The sequence below is a fragment of the Equus asinus genome, chromosome 7, assembly GCF_041296235.1.
Source record: "Equus asinus isolate D_3611 breed Donkey chromosome 7, EquAss-T2T_v2, whole genome shotgun sequence".
NCBI classification, from domain to species: domain Eukaryota; kingdom Metazoa; phylum Chordata; class Mammalia; order Perissodactyla; family Equidae; genus Equus; species Equus asinus.
The window spans coordinates 9668816-9696382 of record NC_091796.1 but is presented as its reverse complement, the minus strand read 5'-3'; the positions used below and the strand labels follow the sequence as shown (position 1 = coordinate 9696382).

The 27567-nt window shown below is 35.2% G+C and overlaps 1 protein-coding gene across 7 annotated transcripts in view; it reads left to right on the top strand.

The window, feature by feature from the left end:
- The window catches only part of CCDC102B (coiled-coil domain containing 102B), a 286189-nt gene that overhangs the window by 24187 nt on the left and 234435 nt on the right, over positions 1–27567 (top strand). For 2 of the 7 annotated variants that reach the window (XM_070512879.1, XM_070512883.1), the window contains 2 exons: positions 17733–18354; positions 19711–19931. In XM_070512879.1, coding sequence (XP_070368980.1) covers positions 17733–18354; positions 19711–19931 — 843 coding nt within the window. Of the gene's footprint in view, positions 1–12198; positions 12347–17732; positions 18355–19710; positions 19932–27567 lie in introns of those variants that run through there. The other 5 variants (XM_070512882.1, XM_070512885.1, XM_014865138.3 and 2 more) reach the window with 4 other exon arrangements.

The window sequence follows — 27567 nt, the reverse complement described above, 5'->3', positions numbered from 1 at the left end:
TATACGCTATTAACAAGAAACTTAACAGAAATTCATTGTAAATTCAGTGACATATATAAGTTGAAAAGAAAAGAATGGAAAAGCATACTATGCATACATTTGTTTAAAGAAACCCTAGAGTGGTTACATTAATATCAGAGAACGTAGTTTAGAGCAAAACAAAACAAAGAATAACACCACAGACCTACAGACAAAGAGAGAAATTTCATAATGATAAAAGGATCAATCCATCAGGAACACACAATGAAGCTAAATGAGTACACATCAAAGCAACACAGTTTTTAAATGCATGAAGCAAAACCTGAGAGCTGAAAGGAGAAATAGACAAATCAAAAATTATAGCTGGGGACTTTAACAACTCCTCTCAGCAACTGATTGTTTAACTGATGAGTCTAGCAAATTACTAGACCGAAAATCAACAAAGATATAGGAGATCTGAATAACAAAATCAACCAAAGAGATCTAATTGTCATATATGGAACATTTCAAACCAAACTGCAGAATATGCATATTGTCAAGTGCCATGGAATATTCATCAGTATAGATCATATCCCAGGCCAAAAACAACCTTCAACAAACTTAAACAATTGAAGTCATGCAGGGTGTGTTCTCTTACCATAATGGAATGAACCAGACATCAACGATAGAAATATTTCTAAAGAAGTAGAAATTAAACAGCACATGTCTAAATAATCCATGGATCAATGAAGACTTCTCAAAGGAAATAAAACTGATAGATAGTTGAATGAAATGAAAATATACCATATCAAATATTTAGGAGACAGCTAAAGTACTGCAGAGAAGGAAATTTATAGCACTAAGTTATTACATTAGAAACAAGGAAGGGCCTGAAAACAATAATCCCAGCTCCTACTTGAAGAAACTAGAAAAAGAAGACAAAATATCCCAAAGAAAGAAGAAGGAAAGAAACAATAAAGGTAAGAGCAGAAATCAATTATATTGAAAACAGGAAAGCAATAGAGAAAATTAATGAAAACAAAGCTGGTTCTTCAAAAAAAGTAAGAATAATTAAACATCTACAAATACTGACAAAAAGAAAAGGAGAGTAGACATAAACCACCAATACCAGCATTTAAATAGGTGACATAACTAAAGATCCTGTAGCCATTAAAAGGAAAATAGATGAATATTACAAAAATTTTTATGATCATAAATTGACAACCTAGGAGAAATGGACCAACTCGTTGAAACTATAAATTATCAAAACTCAACCAAGATGAAGCAGATAATAGTTAAATAGTCTTACTCACATTAAAGAAATTTGAATTTATAATTAGAAATCTTCCAAAGTTTAAATCCAATCTCATCTGGCTTCACTGGAGAATTCTACCTGTTTTAGTGTGTTCATGCTGCTGTAACAAAATACCACAGAATGGGTAGCTTATAAACCACAGGAATTTATTTCTCACAGTTCTGGAGTCTAGGAAGTCTGATCAAGGTGCCAGCATGGTCGTGTTTTGGTGAGGGCCTTCTTCCTGGTTCACAGCTGGTACCTCCTTCTCGCCATGTCCTCACCTGTGGAAGGTGGGAGAAGGCTTTCTGGGGCCTCTTTTACAAGGGCAGTAATCCCACTCATGAGGTCTTCACCCTCATGATTTAAGCACCTCGCGAAGGCCCCACTTCCTAATACCATCACATCGGGCATTAGGATTTCAATACATGATAATTGGGGGGACACAAACATTCAGCCATAGCACTACCAAATATTTAAAGTGTTAACACCAATTTTATACATATTCCTCATGAAAATCAATAAGAGAGTATTTCCCAATTTATTTTATGAGGCTATTCTTACCCTGATCTCAAAACCAGACAAAGACAGTACAAGAACAAAAATTGCAGACCAATATTTTGCATGAACATACATAATAATCCTCCAAATCCTAAAATAAATAACTATAATAAATAAATAATCCTAAAATCTTAGTATAAGTTTAAAAATGTATAAAAATAATTATATACCATGACCGAGATGAACTTATTCCAGATATGCAAGGCTGTTTCAACATTTGAGAAATCAATCAGTGTAATCAATACTCTAAAGAATAAAAATCACATAATTATATGAACATAGGGTATATATGAATATATATAATATGAATATAGAATATAGGAATACATATGAATAGAGGGAAATGCCTCAACTTGATAAAAAGCATCTAGAAAAACCCTGCAGCTGTCATCATACTTAATGCTGAAGATTGTATGCTTTCCCCCTAAGTCTGGGAACATGGCAAGAATATCTACTATCACTATTCTTATTTAACATAGTACCCGAAGTCCTAGCCACTGCAATAATACAAGAAAAAGAAATAAAGGGCACTTAGATCAAAAAGGAAGTTATAAAACTGTCTCCATTTACAGATGACATGAATGTTTACATAGAAAAATCCCAAGGAATCACCATAAACAAAAAACAAAAAAAACGAAACTCCTAGAATTAATAAATTCAGCAAGATTGTAGGATACAAGAGCACCACACAAAATATTACTCATATTTCTATCCTCTAACATCAGTATGTAGAAAAAGAAATTAAAAACACAATATCCTGTATAATCACTCCAAAAAAAATGCCACTTAGCAAAACATATACAGGCCCTGTATGCTGATAATTGCAAAATTCTGCTGACAGAACTGAAAGAAGATCTAAATTCCTGGAGAGTCATACTGTATTCATGGGTGTGAAGAGCAACATGATAAAGATGCCATCTCTCCCAAAACTGAAACATAGCTTTAATGAAATTCCTACCAAAACACTATAAGTTTTTCCCTGTGCAAATATATAAGCTTATTCTAAAATTTATAGAGAAAAGCACAAGCTCTAGAACAGCTAAAGAAATCTTGACAAAGAAGAATAAAGTGGGAGGAATTGCTCCACCAGATATAGTCTTACTATCCAGCACAATAATCAAGATAGTGTTGTACTTGTAGAGGGGGACTGATGGACATATAGATCAGTGGAACAGAATAGACAACGCAGAAACAGACCCAGAAAAATATGCTCACCTGACTTTTGACAAAGATGAAAAAGAAATTCAATTGAGGAAGGATAGCCTATCAACAAAGGGTATTAGAGCAACTGGACCTCTGTAGGCAAAAAACTGAGTCTTGTCCTGAACCTCACACTTGATATAAAAATTAACTCAAAAGGGATTATGGACTTAACTTAAACATTACACTATACAACTTTTAGAAATAAATATAGGAGAAAATCTTCAGCATCTAGGAGCAGGTAAATTCTTAGACTGGACACCAAAACCACAATCCATAAAGCATATTGATAAATTGGACACCATGTAAGTTAGAAACTGTTGCTCTGTGAAAGACCATGTTAAGAGAGTGAAAAGAGAAGCTACATATTCAGAGAAAATATTTGCAAACCACATATTTGCCACCAAAGACTGTACCTCTGAAAACCCAGCAGTAAAAACCAAAAATACAAATAGAAAATGGTCAAAGACATGAAAAGACATTTCACGAAAAATGATATACATATAAGTATGTAAACACATGGCAAAGATGTTCTTAGCTATCAGGGAAACACAAATTAAAACCACAATGACCTATGCTCCTATCAGAATGACTAAAATAAAAAGATAGTGATGACCCTGAACGCTGGAGAAGATAGCAACGTAAAATGGTATAGTCACTCTGGAAAACAGTTTGACAGTTTCTTATAAAACTAAATGTGCTCTTACTATATGACCCAGCAGTTGAACTCATGAATGTTTATCCTAGAGAAATGGAAGCTTATGTTCACTCGAAAACATGTATACCAATGTTCATAGATGCTTTATTTGTAATAGCCAAAAACTGTAAACAGCTCAGAGGTCCTTCAGCAGGTTAGCAGGTAAAACAAACTGTGGTACCTACCTACCATGAAACACTCCTCAGCAATAAAAACAAACAAAACCCCCAAACTGGACTATTCATATATGCAGCAACTTGGATGATTTCCAGAGCACTATGCTGAGTGATGGCTGACAGAGCCAATCTCCAAGATTACATGGTGCCTTATTCAGTTTCCATAATATTTTTGAAATGAAAAAATTTTAGAAATGGAGACACTTTAGCGGTTTCCAAGGATTAGGGACAGGGTGGGGGAACATGAAGGAGGTGGGCTCTGTCTTGACTGTGGTGGCGGATACACAAAACTGTACACGTGATAAAACCGTATAGAACAAAATACACAGACAAACCAAATGCGTATAAAACAAACTGGGAAAATCTGAATAAGGTGAGTGAATTCTATTGATTTTATTCTCCTGGTTCGGATATCGGACTATAGTTTGGGAAGATGTTACTATTGGGGGAAACTGGCTGAAGAGGACATGGGCTACCTTGGGCTATCTTTCCTACAACTGCATGTGAATCTACAATTATCTCAACAAAAATTCAATTATAAACAGTCAAACAAGAATCAACACTTAGGTTCTAACAAGTGTTAGTCTTACTATTGAGACGAATTAAAGCCTTCCAATGTAATTTTACCAAAAAAAGAAAGTATAGTCTAGTCAAAGATCAGGAAATAAAATGGTCACTATTAACCCAACAAAAATGGCAGTGTGGTCTAATTAAAGTTCTCAGCAGTAAAGGTGGAAATCCACATACCCTGTGAATATGTGAAATCCTTACACTTTCACACAAAACCTTAGGCATTTCGCCTCACCCTCACTTCCACAGTGCTGTGCTCACAGTAAGCACTCTAATAGAATGTTCTAATCCAAGAGAGAAGTTAGGAATCAGAGCAGACTTACATTTGACCTAGCCCCCTTTTATTTCTGTAGTATTCATTCCAGTCTGTTGCCACATCTTTTCTTATCGTTGAATATACCTGATATATCATTGCTTTACAGTATCTAAAATCTTCATAGTCTCATTATCATTTTTGGTCCTTCTGATGATTCTCACAGTGTTCTCCAACTCTACCATTTGTTGAGTGTTTTAGATGCAAATATATTCAAATTTAGAATTTAATTCAAAATCTCCATTTTGTACATTATTGGATTGTCATTTGAGTGGTCATACAGACATACGCGTGTATATTTTTATATACGAAAAAGTATGCTATATATATTAGAAAGCACTATAAAAAAATTACAGTCACACATAATCTAGATATAAACCCTCAGAAGTTCAAAATTTTTCACTGCAATCATAATTACTTTAAAATTAGGTAGGTAAAAATATAGTTTTTATGCAATTTTTACTATCTTAATATTTTATCTATATTTTTCAACATTGAAATTTACATTATTATTTAATATACATTGATAGGCACTCTTTTTAAAAATTTGACTGTTATGAAGATAATACCAAAAAAAAGAAGTCATCACTGAGAAAGCAGTGGACTTGAGCATAAAAATGCTGTAACTTGCTGCATAATATGTCTGTCTGCCCTGTTTCTATGTACTCATATACTATGAAGTACTTACCTGTCAAAAGCATGACCATTTGACAAAGATTGCTAGCATTTAGGTGAGAAAGGATAGGTCAAAGCATGGGAGAATTACTGTTTTAAAATATTTATCTTTCTTATTTTGCATTTTCTCTCGATTGCTCAGTTTTTCTGGCTCCAGAGTATAAAAATGAATAAAAAACAAGAACTTCTCAATTGTCTAATATATAGACTCATTACTATTTATTACAAAGATACATAGTAAAGATTGACATTTTAATTGGAGAGCACAAACATTTCAAAATAGTAGGAGAGAAGGTTCAGTTTACTCAGTATTAGAGTGGAAATCTCATCTGTCTTTGGGGTAGTTGAATTCCTTGTCTAACTTTTCAAGTGTTTTGTGTTATGGAAACCTCAAATGTGTTTTGTTAAATTCTTTACCCTTAAGGTTTAGACTCAAGAGTAATTTAGAGGAAATTCCATCCATATGTTTATAATTTAATATGTTAGGCTGGTTTTTCTTTTACTTTTTTATATTTGATGTACAAGAACTCTCTCGAACTGTTTCTTTCAGGGATCTTTTGGCAAGATTAGACTAAATCACAAACCAGAAATTTCAGTCTGGAATTCAACATATATCAATAAGTGTAGATTCTGAACAATACCTAAAAGTTTTCTCACTTTGACTCTAAACACCGTAAAGATAGAGTTGAAGATTACTCAGTGGCATTGATGGACATTGAAAATAATTCTGGTTAATGTCAACTCAGAGTCAATACATTTTCTTATTCTTGAATTGTACTTTATTTTGGAGGGGGCTGGCCTCGTGGTTAAGTTTGCGCGCTTTGCTGCGGCGGCCCAGGGTTTCGCTGGTTCACATCCTGGGCGCGGACACGGCACTGCTCATCAGGCCACGTCCAGGCAGTGTCCCACATGCCACAACTAGAAGGACCTGCAACTAAGATATACAACTATGTACGGAGGGGTTTGGAGAGATAGAGCACACACACACACACAAAAAGAAGATTGACGACGCTTGTTAGCTTAGGTGCCAATCTTTAAAAAAAAAATTTCTTTCTCTTACTATTTACTATTTAATGAAGAGAGAATGTTCAGCTATTTCAACTGCACACCCTCGTCTACTCGAGCAGATCTGTAAAACAATTTCTAAATGTCTAGTCTTTTAAAACAGCCCCTGTTCCTTTCTATCACAGCATGAATGGTGCTTAGTAAACATGCATGATGTGGATGGAAAAATACAATCTTAGTGTATCTAGTGATTATTAACTTAGGTCTGCAGCTCAATGAACATTTGAGAACTTGTTAATCTGTGGAGACACTGTGTATTTTTTGAATCTGAAAAACACCTCATAAGCATGTGACATGAACCTTGGAAAAATTAATGAAACATAGAAATTCGTATCCAGAATACATTGGAACTAAACATGGTTTCCCCTTAAGCCTTCGTTTGCTCCTGAATAATTGTGGTGAAAATGGATTAAACAGAAAAGAGATTTGGCATGCAGGAATTATTTTCTCTAAGTATTGCTGACATTCCTAAATATACACAACAGTTTAGCTCAATCTGCTAAATAATAACATTAAAATCATATACAACCCATGTAAAAGTATGCATGTGTACTGCACGCATATACATACCTTGCGCATACACAGACACGTTTATATATGTCTATACACATACACACACTTGTGTGGTATATGTTTTTTGATGTGGTTTAGAAGGAACTTAGGGTACTGAAACCTTAGTTCCTTAAATTTCCTCATTTTGAACAGGCAGTTGAATGCTGTGTTCACAGAGGAAGGCTGGGCTACAAAAGAGTATCTTATTCTGAGGCAGGTAGGTGAAAACAGGGCGTGGAGTGTTGGTGCCATTACCTACTTCGTGGGCCAGTCCTCCTTAGATTTTTCTTTTATAAGAAACACAAAAACGTGGTATTGGCTGCTAAATTCTGTAGGCTTCTGTATGGTTCAGAAGGTTGAAACGAAATTCTTTCCCTTGGCCCTTACTTTCCCTAAGTTAAGGGGCAATGAGACCATGTACTTTGCTGTGGTGTTTGGGTCAGGATGCTGATATTTACCCTGAACATTTGTGAAAGAGACAATTCCGTATAATGGAAATAGCTCCGAACTTTGAAATGGAAGATCTGAGTTAAGCCTTCTCTCTGCCACTTATCAGGTTTCCTTACATTGGTCCGGGCATCCAGAGCTACTTAACAGAATTTCTATAACCATCATGCAAAATGTATATAAAAGAGTTTTTAAAATAGATATTTTATGCCAATGTAAAGAATTATTACATCTGGAGGTTGATGTTTGAAATTCTACTGTTAGCATTTTATCCTCTTAGTTTTTTTAAATACTCAGAGCAGTGGAATATAGTGAAATCCAAGGATCCGAGGGAAGAGCATTCCATTCACAAGGTCCTAAGGCAGGAATGAATGTGGCCTCTTCAGAGAACAGGAGGAAAGTCAGTACGACCCGAGCAAGAAGGGAAGGTAAAGAAAGGATAGAATGTTGGGAACAAAGTCAGAGAGGGAGGCTGGGGCCAGATCATGTGAAACTGAGATTGTGGTTAAATGTTTTCATTTTATTCTAATTAATAGGCAAGCATTGATAAGTTAGTTTTAATTAGAGAGTTATGTCATTTTATTTAAAAATTTGAAAAGATTGGCTGCTGCATACTAACTAGACAGAAGTATTAGCAGGCATTTCAGCAGTAGTAATGTTGAGACAGGTGGTAGTTGTTTCCACAGGAAAGAGAAAATGATGGTGAAAAGAAGTACATGGATCTAGGAAGTAATTTGAAGTAATGAGATAATAAAATGTGCTGACTAAAGTGAGTCAGAGAGAAACTAGGTTTTTGACTTGATCTGTTGGATGGGTGGTGGTGCTGTTTACTGTGATGTTAACAAAGGGAAAAAAACTACATTTTCAGAGGGCTGGGGATAGGAGTTCAATTTGGTCAATGTTAAGGTAGAGGTGGAGATTCCTATTAGACATCCAAGAGAAGATATAGAAGCATACTGCTCTATGTGAGTCAAGAGCCAAGGAGAGACTAAAGGGCTGGGGATATGGATTTGGCAGTCAATGGCAAAAACATTCTATTTAGTGTTGTCAAGCTTTGGGCCCTCCAATATTTACACAGGAGCAGCAGAGGGAAATAGACACCAAGAAGGATGAGGCAGAGGAATAATCAGAAGAGTGTGGTGAGAAGGAAACAAAAGACAAATGTGTTTAAGGAGCAAGGAATTTTCAAGTGTTTTGAATATTGCTGAGGTCAAGTCAGGCAAGGATGAAAATGAGTATCTTTGGCAATATTGAGGTGACTTGTGATCTTGACAAGTGGGATTTCTGTGGAAAGGAGTATACAGACTTCCACTTGAAATGGGTTGATAAGAGAATGGAATGTGAGGAAACAAAAGCATTGAAAATAACACATTGGATAAGTTGTCTCTTTTGTCCTGGGAGCTGGGGCACTGTTTGGCGGAGAAGGTGGCAATGATGCAGTCAGTTGGTATGCTGAAGGGACTGATCCAGCAGAGAGGGCAGATCCATGTGACACTCTTGAAACAACCATATGACAGAATTATTAACGTCTTCATTTTATAGATGAAGAAACTTTTTCACACAGGTTAATGAAGTTGCTAAGGTCACAAGATGGTAAATGACAAAGCAAGAATTTGAACTTGTACCTATGTGGTTTCAAAGTCCAATCTCTTTTCACCATGTCACCTGTTGTAGGCTGAATAATGCCCCTCACCACCCCAACCCACCCAGAGATGCCCACATCCTAATCTTTGGAACCTGCAATATGTTATCTTATTTGGCAAAAGAGATTTTGCAAGTGTGATTAAGTTAAGCATTTTGAGATGGGGAGATTATCCAGGTGGGCCCAATATAATCACAAGGGTCCTTTTAGGAGAAGAGAGGAAGATCAGTGTGAGCAGCGGGAGATGTGATGATGGGAGCAAACCGTTGGAGTGATGTGATGAAGAGGCCATGAGCCAAGGAATACAGGTAGCCTTTGGAAGCTGACAAATGCTAGAACAGGGTATTCTCCCCTCAGAGCCTCTAGGAGAAACCAGCCCTGCCTACTCTTCAATTTTAGCCGAAGGAGATTTATTTTGGGCTCTGAACTTCAGAAGCGTAAGATAATAAATTTGTGTTACTTTCAGCTGTTGAGTTTGTGGTAAATTGCTTCAACAGCAATAGAAAACAAATACATCACCTTTACTATGTTAGTTAGTTATTTGCAGAATTGTTTATTGCCCTTAAGCTCAAGTTACGTGTGTTTATCATGGCACTGTCTAATGATTGCACTGAATAAATAAATTAAATACTAACTTCTACATTCAAAATATTGCTTTATTTGACCATCAAGACAAGGATGACAATCTTACAGTACTTTTGAAGGGTATTTTTGAAATTTCTGAAGATTACTGTGGCAAATATTTTGGGTACTAGGCCCTCAGTTGCCCTTGGCAGAGAGGAGCTGCAAATTCAAGGGCTGCCAAGGTGCCTCTTGGACTCTGATGGATGTGGGTTCCTTAAATCTGGTCTTTCTCTTGTCCAGAAAAAAACCTGTCTTGTCCATCTTTCCTAGATGTTCTCTGTAGCATCTGGTGAACCAGTAATCTTGGGATTTTGGTGAGCGGGGCTTTTTAAAGACTTTTTCTTTGATCTGATTTATAATTCAAAAGGGTGAATTTTATTCTCTGCCACCAATATGGTCATAGCTCTTTGTACTGAAGTTAAATTCCAGATCATACATAGGAAATAAAGCTAGCAAACAATATCATCTATGTCTTTATATGAATATTACTTTGCTTTAGTAAGAAGTAGGGTGAAATGAAGTAAAGTATTTGGAAATACTATATGTAGCTATAGCTCACAAAGGCCTAAGTACATTATAACATTTCTGCTTCTGATTCCAATTTTTTCTCTTAGCTTTTTGATGTGGGATACATTTTAGCCAATTTGGATTATTAATGTAAAGAATGTAGTGTTGGGAAATTGAAACAGAATTTAACAATAATTTTTTTTATTCAAAACTTTTATAACGCTTTTCAAAAGTAAATATGATCATCTTTTGGGCGGTATTCTTCAAACTTCATTATTAAGCCTGAGAAAACTTTCTAGTCAGCTAGCACAGTTTGGCAGCTATGCACAGTCCATCAAATGGGTGTGAGAAAATATTACTGAATCGTACTGACATGAAAGGGTTTTCTCTTTTTCAGTATAAAATGTAACCTGATATGTGAAGAATTTCTGATTTAGCCTCATACATTCTTAAAGAGCAAGTGTGAATGGGGTAATTGGCTTAGGAATTTTGCTCAGGAAATGCATAGGAAAATTGGAATACTTTGTAGTTTTGCTTACTAAAACCCTGAAACGGACATAAGTATTGGAAAATGTTGATGAATTCAATATTAAAGAAAATCTATTCTTTTAACAAATAAATAGCTTTTAAATAACAAATAAACATAAAATATGGAAAGCATAACCCCTCCCTCTTAGCACCACCTGGTCTGTCATGGAACTGTGATAGGAATTACTTCATAGGGTAATTTACCTTCACATTATTAAGTAATAATAATTTTAATTTTGAGTTGTTGCTTATGTGATTGTCTGGATTTTATTTTAATTTCTTTTTAACTAACATTTATGGGCACAGTTACATTGTCTATGTTACTTAATCTCTATGAAATTATACAAAGTGATATTTACGTAGCGGCGTAAATTCCAGATTCAGGGTCACCTGTCCAGCTTTGGAAAGTGGCAGGATCTTTGACATGACCAGGTTTTTGTGGTGTTCTTTCCAATAAATTGTGCACTCTGACTGTTAGCCACCTGGAAATAGTAGCAAGATTATTATTATTTGAAAATAAGATTTGACAGCGCTCTATATTTCCACCATAGTTAAAACTAATTTCATTTTTGGCTTAAGGTCTCAATGAATATTTTAGTTTATTTGTTTGGCGCTGTCAAGTTGGATTAGATTGCATGACAAAATTGGTATAGTTTGAGGTTTTGTTGACTGGATCTTTGAAATAAACATATATATTAAGAAATGCTGTGGAATTCAAATGTCAGACTTCCGTACAATGGGTAATAATTGGCACAGATTTTACATATATCGTTAGGAGAAATATACTTAAGCTGTAAATTCAAATCTTAGATAAAATATCTTTATGTCTTAATATTTGTTCGCTGATGAGACATTTCAGCAATATTTTAAAACAGAACTTTCTTGAACCTGATTGACACCCCAAGTATTACATGAGTAATTAAATTATGTTATATCCTCCAAAAAATTCTAAATCATCTGAACCTAAATTTGTACTTGGCAGACAAAGCACTATAAAAACTTCAAGATGATCAGCCTGCCAGAAAACAGAAATTTTGTTTTTCCAGGGCTCCTTACAAAGGATGCATTGGCACTTCAGAAAATGGCTTGTGGATTTTGGATGCATCTTTCTTTCTTTATTCATATTCCAAATAAGTAGGACATCACTTTCTACCTCTGACCTATAAGGTTTTAATTTTAATGTAGTATTTATTTTGTTTTATTTTTTGCTTCTTAAAGCATAGAAAGCATTGCTATTGTCTGGGAATGGTAGCGATAACATCAAGCTACGAGGTAGAGAGGTTATTCTGAAACAGTTTATTTTAAAAGAAATGGAGTTAATGTTCTATCATTGAGCATTATCTAAGAAACATTATTTTTTTAAGTAATTTTTTTTTACTGAAAACCTAGAAGAGATGACATAACATTGGATTTGAAACAGTGATACATGGCTTCAGCGATACGAGGTAATGGTAAGAGTTAAGTTAAAGAGGAAGCAACGAAGAGTCGGCCAAAACAAGCAGGCTTATCATATGAATTCCAAGCCAATTCTTCAAAGGTAATTTCCATCTCATCAGATAATGCAATTTATAATTTAATGATGACTTGGGCAAACATAAATATATATGTTTTAAAATGTTTACATTTATGCTTATCTTATACTACAATGCTTTTGGAACATAAAGTATCTAAGTTTTAAATAACTGGCAACCTTTACAAATGTATTTTATATTATTCCCGTTGCCTTCTTTGTGCAAGCGTTTCCTGCTTCTGTATGATTCCAAATCTCACATTCACATCAACAAACACAGACTGTAACTGTCTGTATAACTTGCGACAGGTGTGTAGTTTTTAAATACAATATTTAACCATGGGCAAAACTTGAACTCTATCGAAGTGACGTCATGTGGACATTCACTATCATTGTTTCACTTACCTCCCTGTCATAACTGCAGTTTTCACATTGAATATTTAGTGCTCTCTTGCAAAACAGTCCTAAAAATACATTATTTTTTTCTACTTTAGACCCATACAAAGTGCATACGTTTTATAGTAATCATTTGTGTGTGTTTGGCAAGCCACATTTTAAAATACGATATGACATTGTACTTTCCTGAATATTGAAAACTGATCCTTCTTTTTCTCTTTTTATCAGCGTGTATGGTGTCATATCTATAGTAACAACTGTTCCTTAGCACTATGTTCTGAATCTGTATGAATCTATGTTCTCCTTGCTGATGTCTTTTATTAACATTATGTGTGTGCGTTAGAGGTCATGTGCTTCTTAGGGAAAAAAAAATCCAAGCAGGGTTTCGTTCAGAATTCATTTCCTATATATTAATGGAAAGCAGTAAGTATAAACAATAAAACAAAAATCCCTTTGGACCCTATTTTAGTCTGCCCTGATAGTTTAACTTCTGCCAAAAATGCTTTTATTTCTGGTTCACCTCATTCTTCAGATAATACACATGATGTCACTTCATAGAGACTTCTCTAAGTATATAGGTATGCGTTGAATCACAATACACTATATCTTTCAAAGACAGTTAAAATCTGTGATCGTTAGTTTGATTTATTGTTTTTGGTTATAAGCAATTGTCTAGGATGGTAGAAGCCGTGCCTCTTTTGTTCACTATCACACAGGAGGCCAAAGGTAGATTTTCCACTCAGATGTAGGGCCTCTAAGGATGTAGGCGAGTCAGACATAGGTCCCCCTAGCTGCTACCTGAAGGAAGGGAAACCAGGGAGAGGCAGGCGTGTGGAGAGAGGGGAGTGCTCCTGCATAGCAATCAGATTGCGCACAGGAGACCATCGAGGCAAGGTTTGTACAAGGAATGGGCACACCAGGGTCCAAAGCATGGACCGTGGAAGCAGGATGACAGAGAGGAGGGGTGGACAAGCCCCAGACCTTATATACAGTTCCTTTAAGCTATGAGGAGGAGATTGAATTCACTCAGAGCTCAATGTCAGGATCAGTTGACTAATTGTGGTATGATTTAATGAGAGACATTTGAGCGTAAAAATATCCAAAATGGAAGTCTGCTAAATATATTTCTGAAATAATGTAAAAGATGATCTTACTACGGTGAAAATAGATATTTTGAAGCTGTAGATTTTTGAAATGAGGAGGCAGTGGCTCTGTGTTCAAATTTCCTTAATTCCCAAACTGGGTTGACTCCTTCTAAGTGCGTGACTTGAGCTAGTTACATTATAACCCTAAGCCCTAGTTTCTTCATCTCTAGCATGGAGTTGATACTACTACTGAATATATCACTGAATAATATTAAAATGATGTGGAAATTGATGTTATACCTTTCTTACATGAAATTTAGAGATTTTTTGTAAACCTCATTTATATGTTGCTATCCGTGTTTTTTAAGTATACCATTTTTCTTTCAAAAGAGAGAAAAGAAACTGAAAATAAATAGTAAAATAGTCCAAGGTGACATATTAGTGACTTGTATCGCACTGAGGAAAACTGTCACCTTGCCTAGGAGGGATCCTGGGCCAGCCAATGAGCAGGCTTTTTCCTATTTAATGGTCACAAGGACTCAGCGACACGCATGATATTTCTGCCTCCTTTTACAACTAAGGATATGAGTCAAAGGCAGTCTATGTAATTTGTCCAAGATCACCTGTCTAGAAAGTGGCAGAGTCAGAACTTGAACCAAGAGAGTCTGGAGCCCAATGTCTTACACATTAAGCTCCTCTTTAGCAAGAAATAATATGCTTAGTAATATTATCTACACATTGTAGACCCATCAAATTTTATTTTGTTAAGTGCTATATTCAAAAATGCTTGCCATCATCATGGTAGCCTGATTGCATGAACTTGCTTTAACAGCTTTACTGAGGTGTAATTGATATGAAATACTGCACATATTTAATGTGTGCAATTGATGAATATGGACATATGCGTGCACCTGTGAAACCATCACCTTAATCAAGGTAATAAATGTCTGCATCACTTTTAAGAATTTTGTTGTGGATCCCGTTTTTTGTGGTAAGAACAATGCAAAAATCAATATAAGAAACCAAAGAGTTGACAGCATTAAAATATTTTCACATACATGAAAACCTTTGTGCTACAACCACTGACAAATACTTTCACAGTCATCTGAAATAAAGCATGAAGAGTACCCACATATGTATAGGGAAAATGAACACTTTAATAAATACACATGAGGAGTAAATATCCCCATTTACACTTGCTTGAGAAATACTTTAGAACAGGAAATGCTATTCAAAGACTGAATGATTAAACCCAACCCAATTTTCTTTAGTCAGATGTGAAAAAATATGTAATTAATTGGTAGGCAAGATCTCAATGTACCAGAATCCGATTACAGAGTCTTCATAACACTAGTGAAATAAAAGTTAATGAGAAGTTTTTAAAGACATTACAATTTTATGATGCTGATTTATTTTGAAAAACGGCAAGAATAAATTTGTTTAATATACTGAAATAAATTTTCTGTCTTCAATTTGGAATTCCAACCAAAGAAAATATCACTAAATAGTGAAAATGAATATATATATATATATATGAACATACGTATAAAATATTTGGTATAAATTATGAGTTCCTTTTGTTCTTTTTAAATATTGGTCTTGGTTTACTAATGGTCCGAGAAATTTGGTCAGTTATATTATCATTGCCCTCTGAATTACCGAAAATGAAGGGAACAATTACTCCAAATCAGCATTAATTCAAATATGATTGGACATACACCAATGCTAACAAAAATAATTACAGCCATGAATCTATATTAGTATAATAAGTAGTATAATAAGGAGTGAATTGCTTTGGCACCTCTACAGAGCGCTTATTAAAATGTGTTTTTTTCTACAACTGAAAGTACTGTACATTTAATATTATGTAGTCATTTTTTTTCAGTGACTGGAGACTTATTTTGTAAGTTATTGGTATAATGAAATCCCTTCAGTTGATTAAATGGATGGTTTATAAGGAAGCAGTTTATGATCTGTAACTATATAAATGCAAATGAAAAAAATGAGAGGAATTAATGTCATATATATAAAATGTTATCTAAGATTATTTACACCAGAAAATCTTATTTGATAACAAAAATAATTAATCTTATACAACCACAGAAATTATTAATTTATAGATTAACCTGCATGTTTTAAGCATTTATTTTAAAGACAAGTTTCCACTTGCTATATCCTCAATATAGCTATGTTGCTATAACGAATAAAGTCATGTGTGTACATACTGATAAGAAAGGTTTGCATTTACCAATTAATTTGTCTCTGCTGTTTATATGGAAAGCTATTTTTAATTCCTTTATAAAGCTTTGAAATTGCTAAGACTGTGTTCAGTGTTGCTTACACTGTGAAGCCTCATCATTTCTAAGAGACAGCTGTTCACCTCTTTTTTTTTGAGGAAGATTAGCCCTGAGCTAACTGCTGCCAATCCTCCTCTTTTTGCTGAAGAAGACTGGCCCTGAGCTAACATCCATGCCCATCTTCCTCTACTTTATATGTGGGAAGCCTACCACAGCATGGCTTGCCAAGCGTTGCCATGTCGGCACCCGGGATCCGAACCAGCGAACCCTGGGCCAGCGAAGCGGAGCTTGCACACTTAACCGCTGGGCCACCAGGTCGGCCCAGCTGTTCACCTCTTTAGCTCCTTAGAGTATCTCATACATACCATAGGACGCTAACACTGATTTGGCATGTAATATGTGCTACAAAAAGATTGATTATATAAATATATTTTTATAGTATGAGTTACGTATTTTTAAGTTATATGTGCTTGTTTCATCCACTGGACTATAAAATCTTTAAGTACAAAGACCATGTCTGATTCATAATATTTTATTTTTAGAACCTATCATACTATTAACCATAGTAGGAAATTAATTCATGTAGCAGTTGGATGTCATTCTGACTGCAAGTAAGAGAACACTCAATAATCATAGCTTAAGTAAATATAGGTAATCATTCTCACAAAACAGGGAAGCCAGAGGTAGACATTCCAGGTTCGGTGCAGCAGCTCAGTCCTTAAATCAAACTCTTTTCGTCTTTCTGTTCCACTATTTTAAATGTTACAGGATGACTGTTGCACTTGCCGCCGCCTTTTTTCAGGCAGGAAGAAAGCAGAGCAGAAAGGGTTTCTCATTCTGATGTTTTCATGTTTTTCTAGACAGGAAACTTCCTGAGCAGACTTCCCCTCACATCTCATCAGCCAGAAGCAGGTCATGTGCTGCCTGGAGACTAGTGAATGATCAATGAAATGGAGGTCATCGTGGAAGATTTAGAGCAAACATGAGTTAGCCCCTGGGATTGGGATGGGGGCTTATCCTCCCAGAGATTAATAGATTCTGCATCCCACCTGGACAACTGTGCTTTAGTTAGCAGGAGAAAAGGGACCAATGAGTAGCTAATGGACAATATGTGTTACAATAAATATTACGTGAAAATAATTGGGTTTATTAAAAAGAATTATTCATGTTATATGCTATCCCCAATTGCATCTTTATATTTTTATTTGTATTTGTTTGGCAAATTTTAATATAAGCAATTTCTGATTCTTTGAAGATAATTACATACACATACAGTCCTCTATATTTTTAGTTACATTAGAAAGGAAAATATGCAATATTGAAAAGATGCGTTGTTTTCATCAGCTTTCTTTCCTTTTTGATGAGCAAGATTGGCCCTGAGTTAACACCTGTGCCAATCTTCCTCTATTTTGTGTGTGGGACACTGCCACAGCATGGCTTGATAAGCAGTGTGTAGGCCTTCGCCCAGGATCGAAACCTGTGAACCCTGCGCTGCCAAAGCAGAGTGCATGAACTTCATCACCATGCCACCAGGCTGGCCCCATGTTTTCATCAACTTTCTTTTTCAAATGTAGGTCTTGCTCTTATAATTGCAAAGAAATTCAAATGTTAATTGTGCTTTCTGTCTTTTCTTAGGCCTGAAAAGATAAATATGAATTTAGATTCCATTCATGAGCTAATTGAGGAAACACAAATCTTCCAGATGCAGCAATCCTCAGTGAAACCACCTTGTGACGTGGTGGCACCCGCCTCATCCCACAGGGACCCCTGGAATTCCTGTTTACCACTTTATGGGCTGCAATCTCATGCCGCTCACAACTTCCATGCTCACTCCTGCAACACCAGTGAATGGGACATCTGTGAGGAACTTCGCCTGCGGGAACTTGAAGAAGTCAAGGCCAGAGCTGCTCAGATGGAGAAGACCATGCGGTGGTGGTCAGATTGCACCGCCAACTGGAGAGAAAAGTGGAGTAAAGTTCGAGCCGAAAGGAACAGTGCCAGGGAGGAGGGAAGACAACTCAGAATAAAATTAGAGATGACAATGAAAGAATTGAGTACACTGAAGAAGAAACAGAGTCTGCCACATCAAAAGGAGGCATCAGAAGCTAGTGTTACCCGAGACCTGAAGTGTCCTAGTTTCATAGAAGTGTCCTATGCACAAAGAGACCAATTTCAAATTGGTTCAGAAATGTGTGAATCTATCAAAGAGTGTTTGTTAAGAAGAGAATTTCCTAGAAAAGAGAGCACAAATAGTAAGGTAAGGAAAAAACCCACAGTGGAATCTAGAGATTACGTGCGTATTTGAACACCTTACATGGTGATGGGGAGGAAGGGAAAAATGACAAACCCAAGGGTGACCATATTTGTGTGCTCAGACCGCCATAATTAAGTACCACAGACTGGGCGGCTTCAGGAACAGAAATGTATATTTTCATTTCTAGAAACTTGCATTTCTAGTTCTAGAGGCTGGAAGTCTGAGATCAAGGTGTCTGTAGAGTTGGTTTCTTCTGAGGCCTCTCTCCTTAGCTCATCGATGGCTATCTTCTCCCCATGTCTTCACATAGTCTTTTCTCTGTATGTATCTGTGTGCAAGATTCTCTTCTTATAAGGATACTATCATTAAGCCCAGCCTAATCACCTTGTTTTAACTTAATTATCCGTTTAAAGACCATATCCCCAAATATAGTCACTTTCTTAGGTGCTGGAGGGGGATGAGGACTTCAATAAATGAGTTTTGTTGAGGGGACACAATTCAGCCCACATTGCTGATCTTACTAAGATGTTTAGCAAAAATTAACTAAGCACTTTTTTATGTGAAAAGAAAATATTTGGAGAGATTTCTTGCTATTTACCCTAATTATGCCAATAATAGTAAATCATCCATACAGTAGTATAAACATTTGTCAAGGTTTAGGACTCTGGCCTCACAATAATTCCTGTAAAATGGGTACCACAGGCAAATACCTTTAAAGAACGCTTCACATTCCCGCTCTTGGAATTTCTTGGTATACTTGGGATCTTGAAGTTTCTGAGAATTCTGCACAAAGTAAACTTTTTTAAAACATTTAATCCAACAGTTCGTATACTAATTTACCCATGAAGAGCCTCCTTCCTGCCCATTTTTCGTTGTTAAATCTTGTAAATGCTGTTAACAACCCATGAAACGTATTTTGCGAAACTAGGAATTCATGTTGTCTCTTTAAATGGCATCAGTTTATATTGTCACTCCTTTCTGTTTAATTCCATCTGTCAAAGCAAAATCAGTTAATATCTTGCCTTTCTACAATTCCATCTAAAATTTTAAGCCTTTCCATGATGTGTGGATTTATGGTAGATAGAACCTAGGTTCCACTGCAAGTGAAAATTTTAAAAGAGCAAAGAGAAATGTATTTTATTATAATAAGATAGAATATAGAAAGAAAAAAAAAGCTGGAAGAATACGGGTTAAAGTTTGGTCATATAACACCATGAGAGAATGAGAAAGAAATAAAAATATGGATTTGATTCTGGATCATAGCATTTATTTCCTTCCAAAAATATGCTTTCTTCATGATTTTTCTATACTAAATTTAAAAGTTGAACAATAAGAATTGTTTTATATTTTTCCTTTCAGGAAGAAAGTTTGATTCTTGACTCATTAAGATTAAATGAGGAAATGAAACTCAATCTAGATTGTTCTGATTTATTCAAGAATGGTGGTTCTGAAAACTGTGCCATGAAACCTAGATTAACACTGCAAGCAATAAATCTGCCTTTGGAGAATGAAGTGCCTGAAATGTCAGCTCTGCAGGTGCATTTGGATGAGTTCCAAAAAATCTTATGGAAAGAAAGAGAGTGAGTGCTAAACATTGTCTCCTTTAACCAAGTCTGATTTTCAAACTTCTTAAAATGATTACCTCTAGTATACTGGCCATATGATAATGTATTTTCCCATGATTAGTGTTGTCCGCAGCCACAAAGGGCAAGGAATGACAGGTACCACCAAGGCTACTTGGTTGTTTAAGCAATCAGAGTTTATTGATAAAGGGAAACAGAACGAGGGGCAGGGATAAAGAGGAACAACAAATCGGTACTTATGACATCCACACCACAATCAGCCGGGGAAGTCCCAATAGTTTGTACAGTGGGCGGGATGCCGACTGTCCAGGTCTGAGGCAAAGAGTCCTTTTCTCAGTGAGGCTCCCAATGGTTCTATGCCTGTGACTCCCTTTTACCCTAAGGTTTCTCTAGGTTCTGACTCAGAGTTTTAGACATTTAGATACTTTGAGTTATTTCTTCTTGTTCCCATGGATGGGGTGCTTCTGTCTTTTTTGTTCCCATGGATGGGGTGTTTCTAAAGTCCAGTCAGGTGCCAGTTGGGGTGGCCAACCCAGACAAGGAACATGATGCAGAACATATTCTTTGTAACTTGTGCCTTAGAGCCAGGGTCGAAGAGGCCATCTAAAGCCTCTTAATGGGCAGAATAAAAAAACCGAGAGTAATACGTATATAAATATATATAAAATATAAGTATGAATATAATTATATTTTTATTATTATATATTATGTAAAGTTTCAATTTCCCTGGTTTAAATGGACTGAAATGGTGATAAGTATGCACACAAACCTTTCTTAAATGCTATAAGCTTTGTCTGCCATTCTTTTTCTGTCTGCTAGAAGTTTCTCATTTGTTCCTCTGAAATTTATTCATACCACTAATCATCTTTTTCAGATTTTTTGTCTATATCTCACCATATGAATAGATTGTGATAATACAAGCATCTGTGTATAGAATAAATATTTATTATTCTGCCATCGAATATAAATTCCTAATAGAGGCAATCAGCATTAGTAGAAAAGGGAATAAATTTGAATTAATTTTTAGGCCTGTATCCATATTAACAATTAATTTTATCTGCAACTATGGGTCTCAGCCAAGTTCTAACCTCTGTGTTTTATTTCTTGAAGGATTTAACTTTTTAGTAGTTATAGACTTCTCTCAAACCCACGCACAGCGTTGCTTCACTGACGTAATGTGATAGGAGCCATATGAAACTGCTTCCTAGATGTGAGCCTCTCAGGTGCCAGTTTTAAGGATATGCATGTGTATCCTTACACTGTTACTTACATACATATACATATACATATATATTATGCTTCTTTGGAATAAATTAATAATCCCAATAGTAAGTAAATTCTTCAATTCTCAGCAACTTCAATATATAAGCCACAGACATGCCAGAGAATCAGAGAGAATAGGCCTTTGACTCCACTTTCTCTTCTCATTCTCCTCTTTAAGAAACCATCCCCTGGGTGTCATGTGTCCATGAATCAACATTAGCATGCGATCCACATGAGACGATTGCAAAACCTTTTTTCTTTCACTAGAGGATATTTCCCAAGGATATAGGATATACTGTTACTATAAATCTGTCTAATCTTTTAAATTCTTTCTCCCGGAATCTCAACAAGTGGGTGGCTAGAGTAGAGAAGATGTGAATGTAATTTTTCCCATGTTCCCAGCTAGTGGGAAAATTCTCTTGACTAGAGCATGGGAATCAGCCGAGAGAACTTAGGGAATCATTTCCACCATTGTCACTGACTAGAACCTCTTCTTCGAATACACTACACATTCTTATATGATTCATACTTGGGGTACTGTTCAGTTTTATGTGATATTGCCCAGTATCTGGAAGCTGCTCAAGGACTGAGAATTTGTGTATTTCTGATCTCTCAGATAAAGACTTCCCAGGCTGAAAATTTGAGGTGAGGGTGGGAAACCTGGTCCTGTTATAAAGCTAGGTGCACCTAACATTTAGGAAGAACTTTGGCAATATCAAGTCTTAAGTAAGAGAGAGGATGAGGTAAAACATTTTAGTGAACTGTTTTAACATTTAGAATTATTTCTCAAATTAAAGTACAGATGGCAGCTGTATCCTGTAGAAAATATTTCCTTTGTGTGATTTAAAGAGAAGTAGTATGCTTTAATTATTTTGTTTTGCTTCATAAAATGTTGAATTTTTTCTTAATAAAATGAGATTTAAAATCTTGGTAAGGAGGTACAGAAAAATTCTTCAAAGATTAGCATTAGTAGAAATCCATATATTGTATACATCATGTATATATATAATATATATATAATGTATATATATATTTCTCAGTTAACACAATGAACATATTGGCATGCAAGCTTGCAAGTCTGGTTAATATTATTTAATATAGTATTGTTAAAAATTAGAAATTCAGACCTATTTTAGTTTTTATTCATTGTAACTAATGGGATACGCAGTAAACATTTGCCATTTCTTAAAAGTAATTTTTAGTATTTATTTATTTATTATTTCCCCAGCTTTATTGAGGTATAATTAACAAATAAAATTTGTATATATTTAAGGTGTACAATGTGACGTTTTGATATACGTATATATTGTGAAATTATTAACACAATTAAACTAATTAACATATCCATCACCTCACATAGTTATTATTTTTGTGTGTGCAATGAGAACGCTTATGATCTACCCTCTTATCAGATTTCAAGCATACAGCACAGCATTAACTATAGTTACTATGCTGTATGTTAGATCCCCATAACTTACTCATTTTATAACTGAAACTTTGTACCCTTTGACCAACATCTCCTCATTTTCCCCACTCCCCTGCCCCTGCCAACCACCACTCCACTCTCTAGTTCTATAGGTTCAAATTTTTAAGATTCCACATATAACTAAGATCATACAGTATTTGTCTTTCTTTTTCTACCTTATTGTTCACTTAGCATAATGTCCTCCCAGTTCATCCATGTCGTCACAAACGGCAGGATTTTCTTATTTTTATGGCTGAACATTTTTTCTACTGTATATATATATATCTCCTACATTTTCTTTACTTAGTCATCTGTCGATGGACGCTTAGGTCGTTTCACATCTTGGCTATTGTGAACAATTCTGCAATGAACATGGGAGTGCAGATATTTCTTTTAGGTACTGACTTCATTCCTTCGGATATACACTCAGAAGTGGGATTGCTGGATCATACGGTAGCTCTATTTTTAATTTTTTGAGGAGGCTCTGTGCCTTTTTCCACACTGGCTGCACCAATGTACATTCCCACCAACAGAGTTCGCGGGTTCCCTTTCCTCTACGTCCTCGCCAACACTTACCTGTTGTCTTTTTGATGACAGCCGTGCTACCAGATGTGAGGTGATACCTCATTGTGATTTTGATTTGCATTTTCTTGATAACTAGTGATGTTGAGCACATTTTCATGTCCTTTTTGGCCATTTGTATGTCTTCTTTGGAAAAAACGTCTCTTTAGGTCTTTGCCCCTTCTTGGGTTATTTGTTGTTTTGCTATTGAGTTGTATGAGTTCCTCATAATTGACCCCTTATTGGAGTGTGCTTTGCAAATATTTTCTCCCGTTACACAAATTTCCTTTGATGTGCAGAAGGATTTTCATTTGTTGTAGTGCTGTTCGTTTATTTTTGTTTTCTTGTCTGTGCTTTTTGTTTTGAATCCAAAAAATCATGACCAAGACGAATGTCTGGGAACTTTACCACTTTGTTTTCTTTAGGAGTTTTACAGTTTCTAGTCTTATGTTTAAGTCTTTAATTTGTTCCAAATTCGTTTTGTGTATTTTGGCTGTTTTTTGACTCGCTAGTATCTATTTTGTGTTTGGACAATCCGCTACCTAATGAGACAGAGTCTGTTTCTCTCCACAGACTACAAACGCGGGTAAGTCTCTAGCTCAGTCTCCGCGCAGGGAGGGTGCAGACGCTGATCTGGGGACAACTATTCAGAGGTAGCCTAGACTAGCAGAAGCTAGTGCTTCAAGAAGAGAGCACCCAGAAGCCATGCTGGTGAGACGGAAGGCTGGCCGTAGCTGTATCTTGTTTCCAGAGGCAGGAGTGGTCTCTGGTCTCCAGTACCATCACCTGCTGTCTCGAGTTGGTGGTGTGAGGTCATGCTGTGATGTCTGTCCCTAAAGGGTGGCCCCAGTGAGGTGCTGAGGAGATAATTTCTGGGGCTTTCTCTTTGGTATTTCTGGCTGTGCAGGTTCCTCACTTGCTTCTCTGGCTCTCCCACAGATTCTCTGAGCTATGAATGTCCTTTTCTACTTAAATTAGCTAATTTGAATATATTTGCTTGTCAGACACATAGTTGACAGCAGGAGAGTGTACAGGCAATGGGCAGTGAAGACAACAGGCAGTGGGGTTTTCACAGGGCTGATTCTGTGGTGTGAGAGCCGGCCTTGTTGCTGGCTGCATTGCCTCCAAGTGTTGGTCTCTGATGTTCCTGGATGTCTCTGAGCTTTACAGCATTCTTTACATTCACCTCTTTTCTAGTTAAATTAACCATATACGGCTTTGGCTATTTGCTGAAAAGATACTGAAAAGGCTGGAAGATGAGGAAAATGAAAGATGTTACTGCTGAAAGATGTAATTATAAATAGTTGAGAGTAGAATCAAAAAATGACAAATATGTTGCTCATTAAAAGTGTATTTGTGGGGCCAGCCTGGTGTCATAGTGGTTAAGTTCAGTGTGCTCTGCTTTGGTGGCTCAGGCTTCGCGGGTTTTGATTCCGGGTGCAAACTACAGCACTCACCAAGCCATGTTGTGGTGACGTCCCATATACAAAATAGAGGAGGACAGGCACAGATATTAGCTTAGGGCCACTCTTCCTTGCCAAAAAGAAAGTGTATTTGTAAACATTTTTATTATTCATAGTTTAATACTAACTCTAGATTTTGAACTAACAGAAGAATGGATAACTACATATTATTACAAGTTAATTATTTTTGACTGGCAAAAACATTTGCCATTGGACTTTTAAGAAGTTACTTATTAAATATTTTACAATGAAATTTCACACAGTTCAAACATGATTAATTTTTATTTCCAAATATTAATGTTTCAGGAATTTTCATTCCTGAAAAATATTTTGATTCATCTTCCTGTCTACATGTCAAAATTTTATGCCCAATTATGGGATCATGATAGTTAACAAAGCATTAAAAAATTGTAGAGAAATGTAACCATATCTTTCCATATCAATCATTTTAGTTCACAATTTATCTTTTAGATTATGCAAATTTTATATATTTTAACAATCTAATTTTTAATGTTTATATCATGTTAAAACATTATATATTTCCTGAGATTTATCTTTATTAATTTTGTTTTTGAAAAGAATTTGTGCATAAAATATGCAATATTCTTTAGAGTAAAATTAGGTTTATTTCCTTTGCTTTCTTGTAGTTCAAATAGTATGATAATAGTTTAAATTTCAATCACAAATTTAACTTTATAATTAATCAACTTTGAAAATCTCTCTAAAATATAGAATAAATTGATTAGGCCAGAAAATTAAATATTTAAAGAGTGCCCTCTGCTGCATAAATTTAAATGTGCAATGTCCTCATGTCTTTAATGCTTGCTTGCATAAAAAGAGTCCCAAAAGTTTTTTGATGAGGCCATACTAAAAAATATCCAAGCATCCCATTGGTATCAAATAAATTTTTATAACTTGCCTGTCGTCTCTCTTCTCTGACTAAATAGGACTTTTTTACATAATGAAAATACATAATCTTCTTATAGAAAACTAATAAATGTGAGTTATTTTATTTAAGATGTATACTTAAGGAGACAAATAGTACCATATTTTAAATGTTGCTAATTTGCCTGAAATAAGGAATACAAATAGCTATCCATTCATTTTAATATACTTTGGCAAAATTATATTATTTTTATTTCATGAACTGGCTTTCAATGCTTATTCTAAGTTTAGACATGATTACATCTTTAGAATGTGTCTACATTTACATGTAACTAAGATTAAAAGTTCAGTAAATTTATTGTTTGAAATGTTCCTCTTGAACTTCTTAGAAAATCCTTAAAGGACTAGTTACTCCAATAATGTTGATGACATTTTTGAGGATCAGCATTTATTCTCCATTAATAGTCAATCATTTTTATGTTAACATGTTTTTTTGCTAACATTATCATTTGATTTATTAAAGTGTAATGTTAAAAACTGACGCTGTTGCCTCAACATGTATGATTTTGAATTTATAAATTTAAAAACATAAACATTTGTCAAATTTTAAGTACACATTTTATATTATTCTATTTATAAATAAAATTATCAAAATTAATCAATGTATGCTTCATTACATAAATGTAGTTAATATCCTTTAATAAAATTCTTTTATTAATTCAATATATTCCTTTTCCTTTTTAAATTTTTCAATTACTGACAAAAAACATTTCCACATTCTACTCATGTAACTCTAATAAATGAAAATTATAAATATGGTGATTCTTAAACATTCCAATTAAGTTACAAATTAGTACAATTTTATTGTATTTTTTTACCTTAAATTCAGGTCTTTCAATACTCAATTGCTTTTAATTATTCAAATATGCCTTATCCAAAACTTTAGAAATACCCAGATGCCAAATGTATAACATATTTTAGTGTACAATGATTTTTTCCTATTCTTTCTAAATTTAACACAAAATATTAGTATTTGGCAATTTGTTCATTATTTCTATACTTAATCTTATTCCTCTTGAAATCCCACGCAGCCACCAAGGACAAAAATGACAGCACTGTAAGCAACTGGAGTGTCCAGCTGGCTGGGTTTGCTTACATATCAGAATTCTTGGCTGAGCTTGTTAATCTGGAGGTGTGGACATCTATAGTGTTTGTAGGACTTAGACTTCTATATTGAGCCCTTTTGTTTGTTAATTTTAATATATTTACTGTGTTAATAAGGGGTCCAAATTATGGTCATATAAAGGGTGCTGGTATTTTTTGCAGCCTGAGTCTTTTGAGGTTAAGTTAATCTCTAACTAATTTTTTAATATCCTCTTTCAATTTTATGGCTTGATTCATGCAAATATCATTATGTAACTCCTTAATGGGCTGCTTATCCATTGATTGGATTAAACTAATATATTTATGGCTTAAACCTATTTTGAATTATTTTCATAATACTGCTACCTGGAAGAGTCACATTTCTTATAAATATGTAAATGGCATTCAGTTTTGCTTCTGCATACATCTTCTAGTCCTGTGAATAGGTTTCTAAGATCTTTCTAATGACATTATCACTGAAATAGATCCATATATGTATTAGTTAATTATAAATGCAATAAGGCTGTAACTGACAACTGCGGAATCTCAGTGGCATATAACAATCAGAATTTATTAAAGTCTCTGAGCCAGAGGCTGGTTGACCTGGACTGGGGTCTGCAAGAGAGACTTGATTACGTCCCACGTCTCTCTTCTTCCCACTGGGAGCAGTGGGCCTGCACTAGTATATATTTCTCATAGTAATGGACAAAATACAAGAGAGCAAGCCCAACTGTACAAATACTTTTCAAGTCCTGGCCACGTTGTGCTCACCAGCATTCTATTGGTAATGTCAGGGACACTTCTATTTTTCAAGACACTGCAAATAACAATTCCACCAAGCGTTTCACCACTA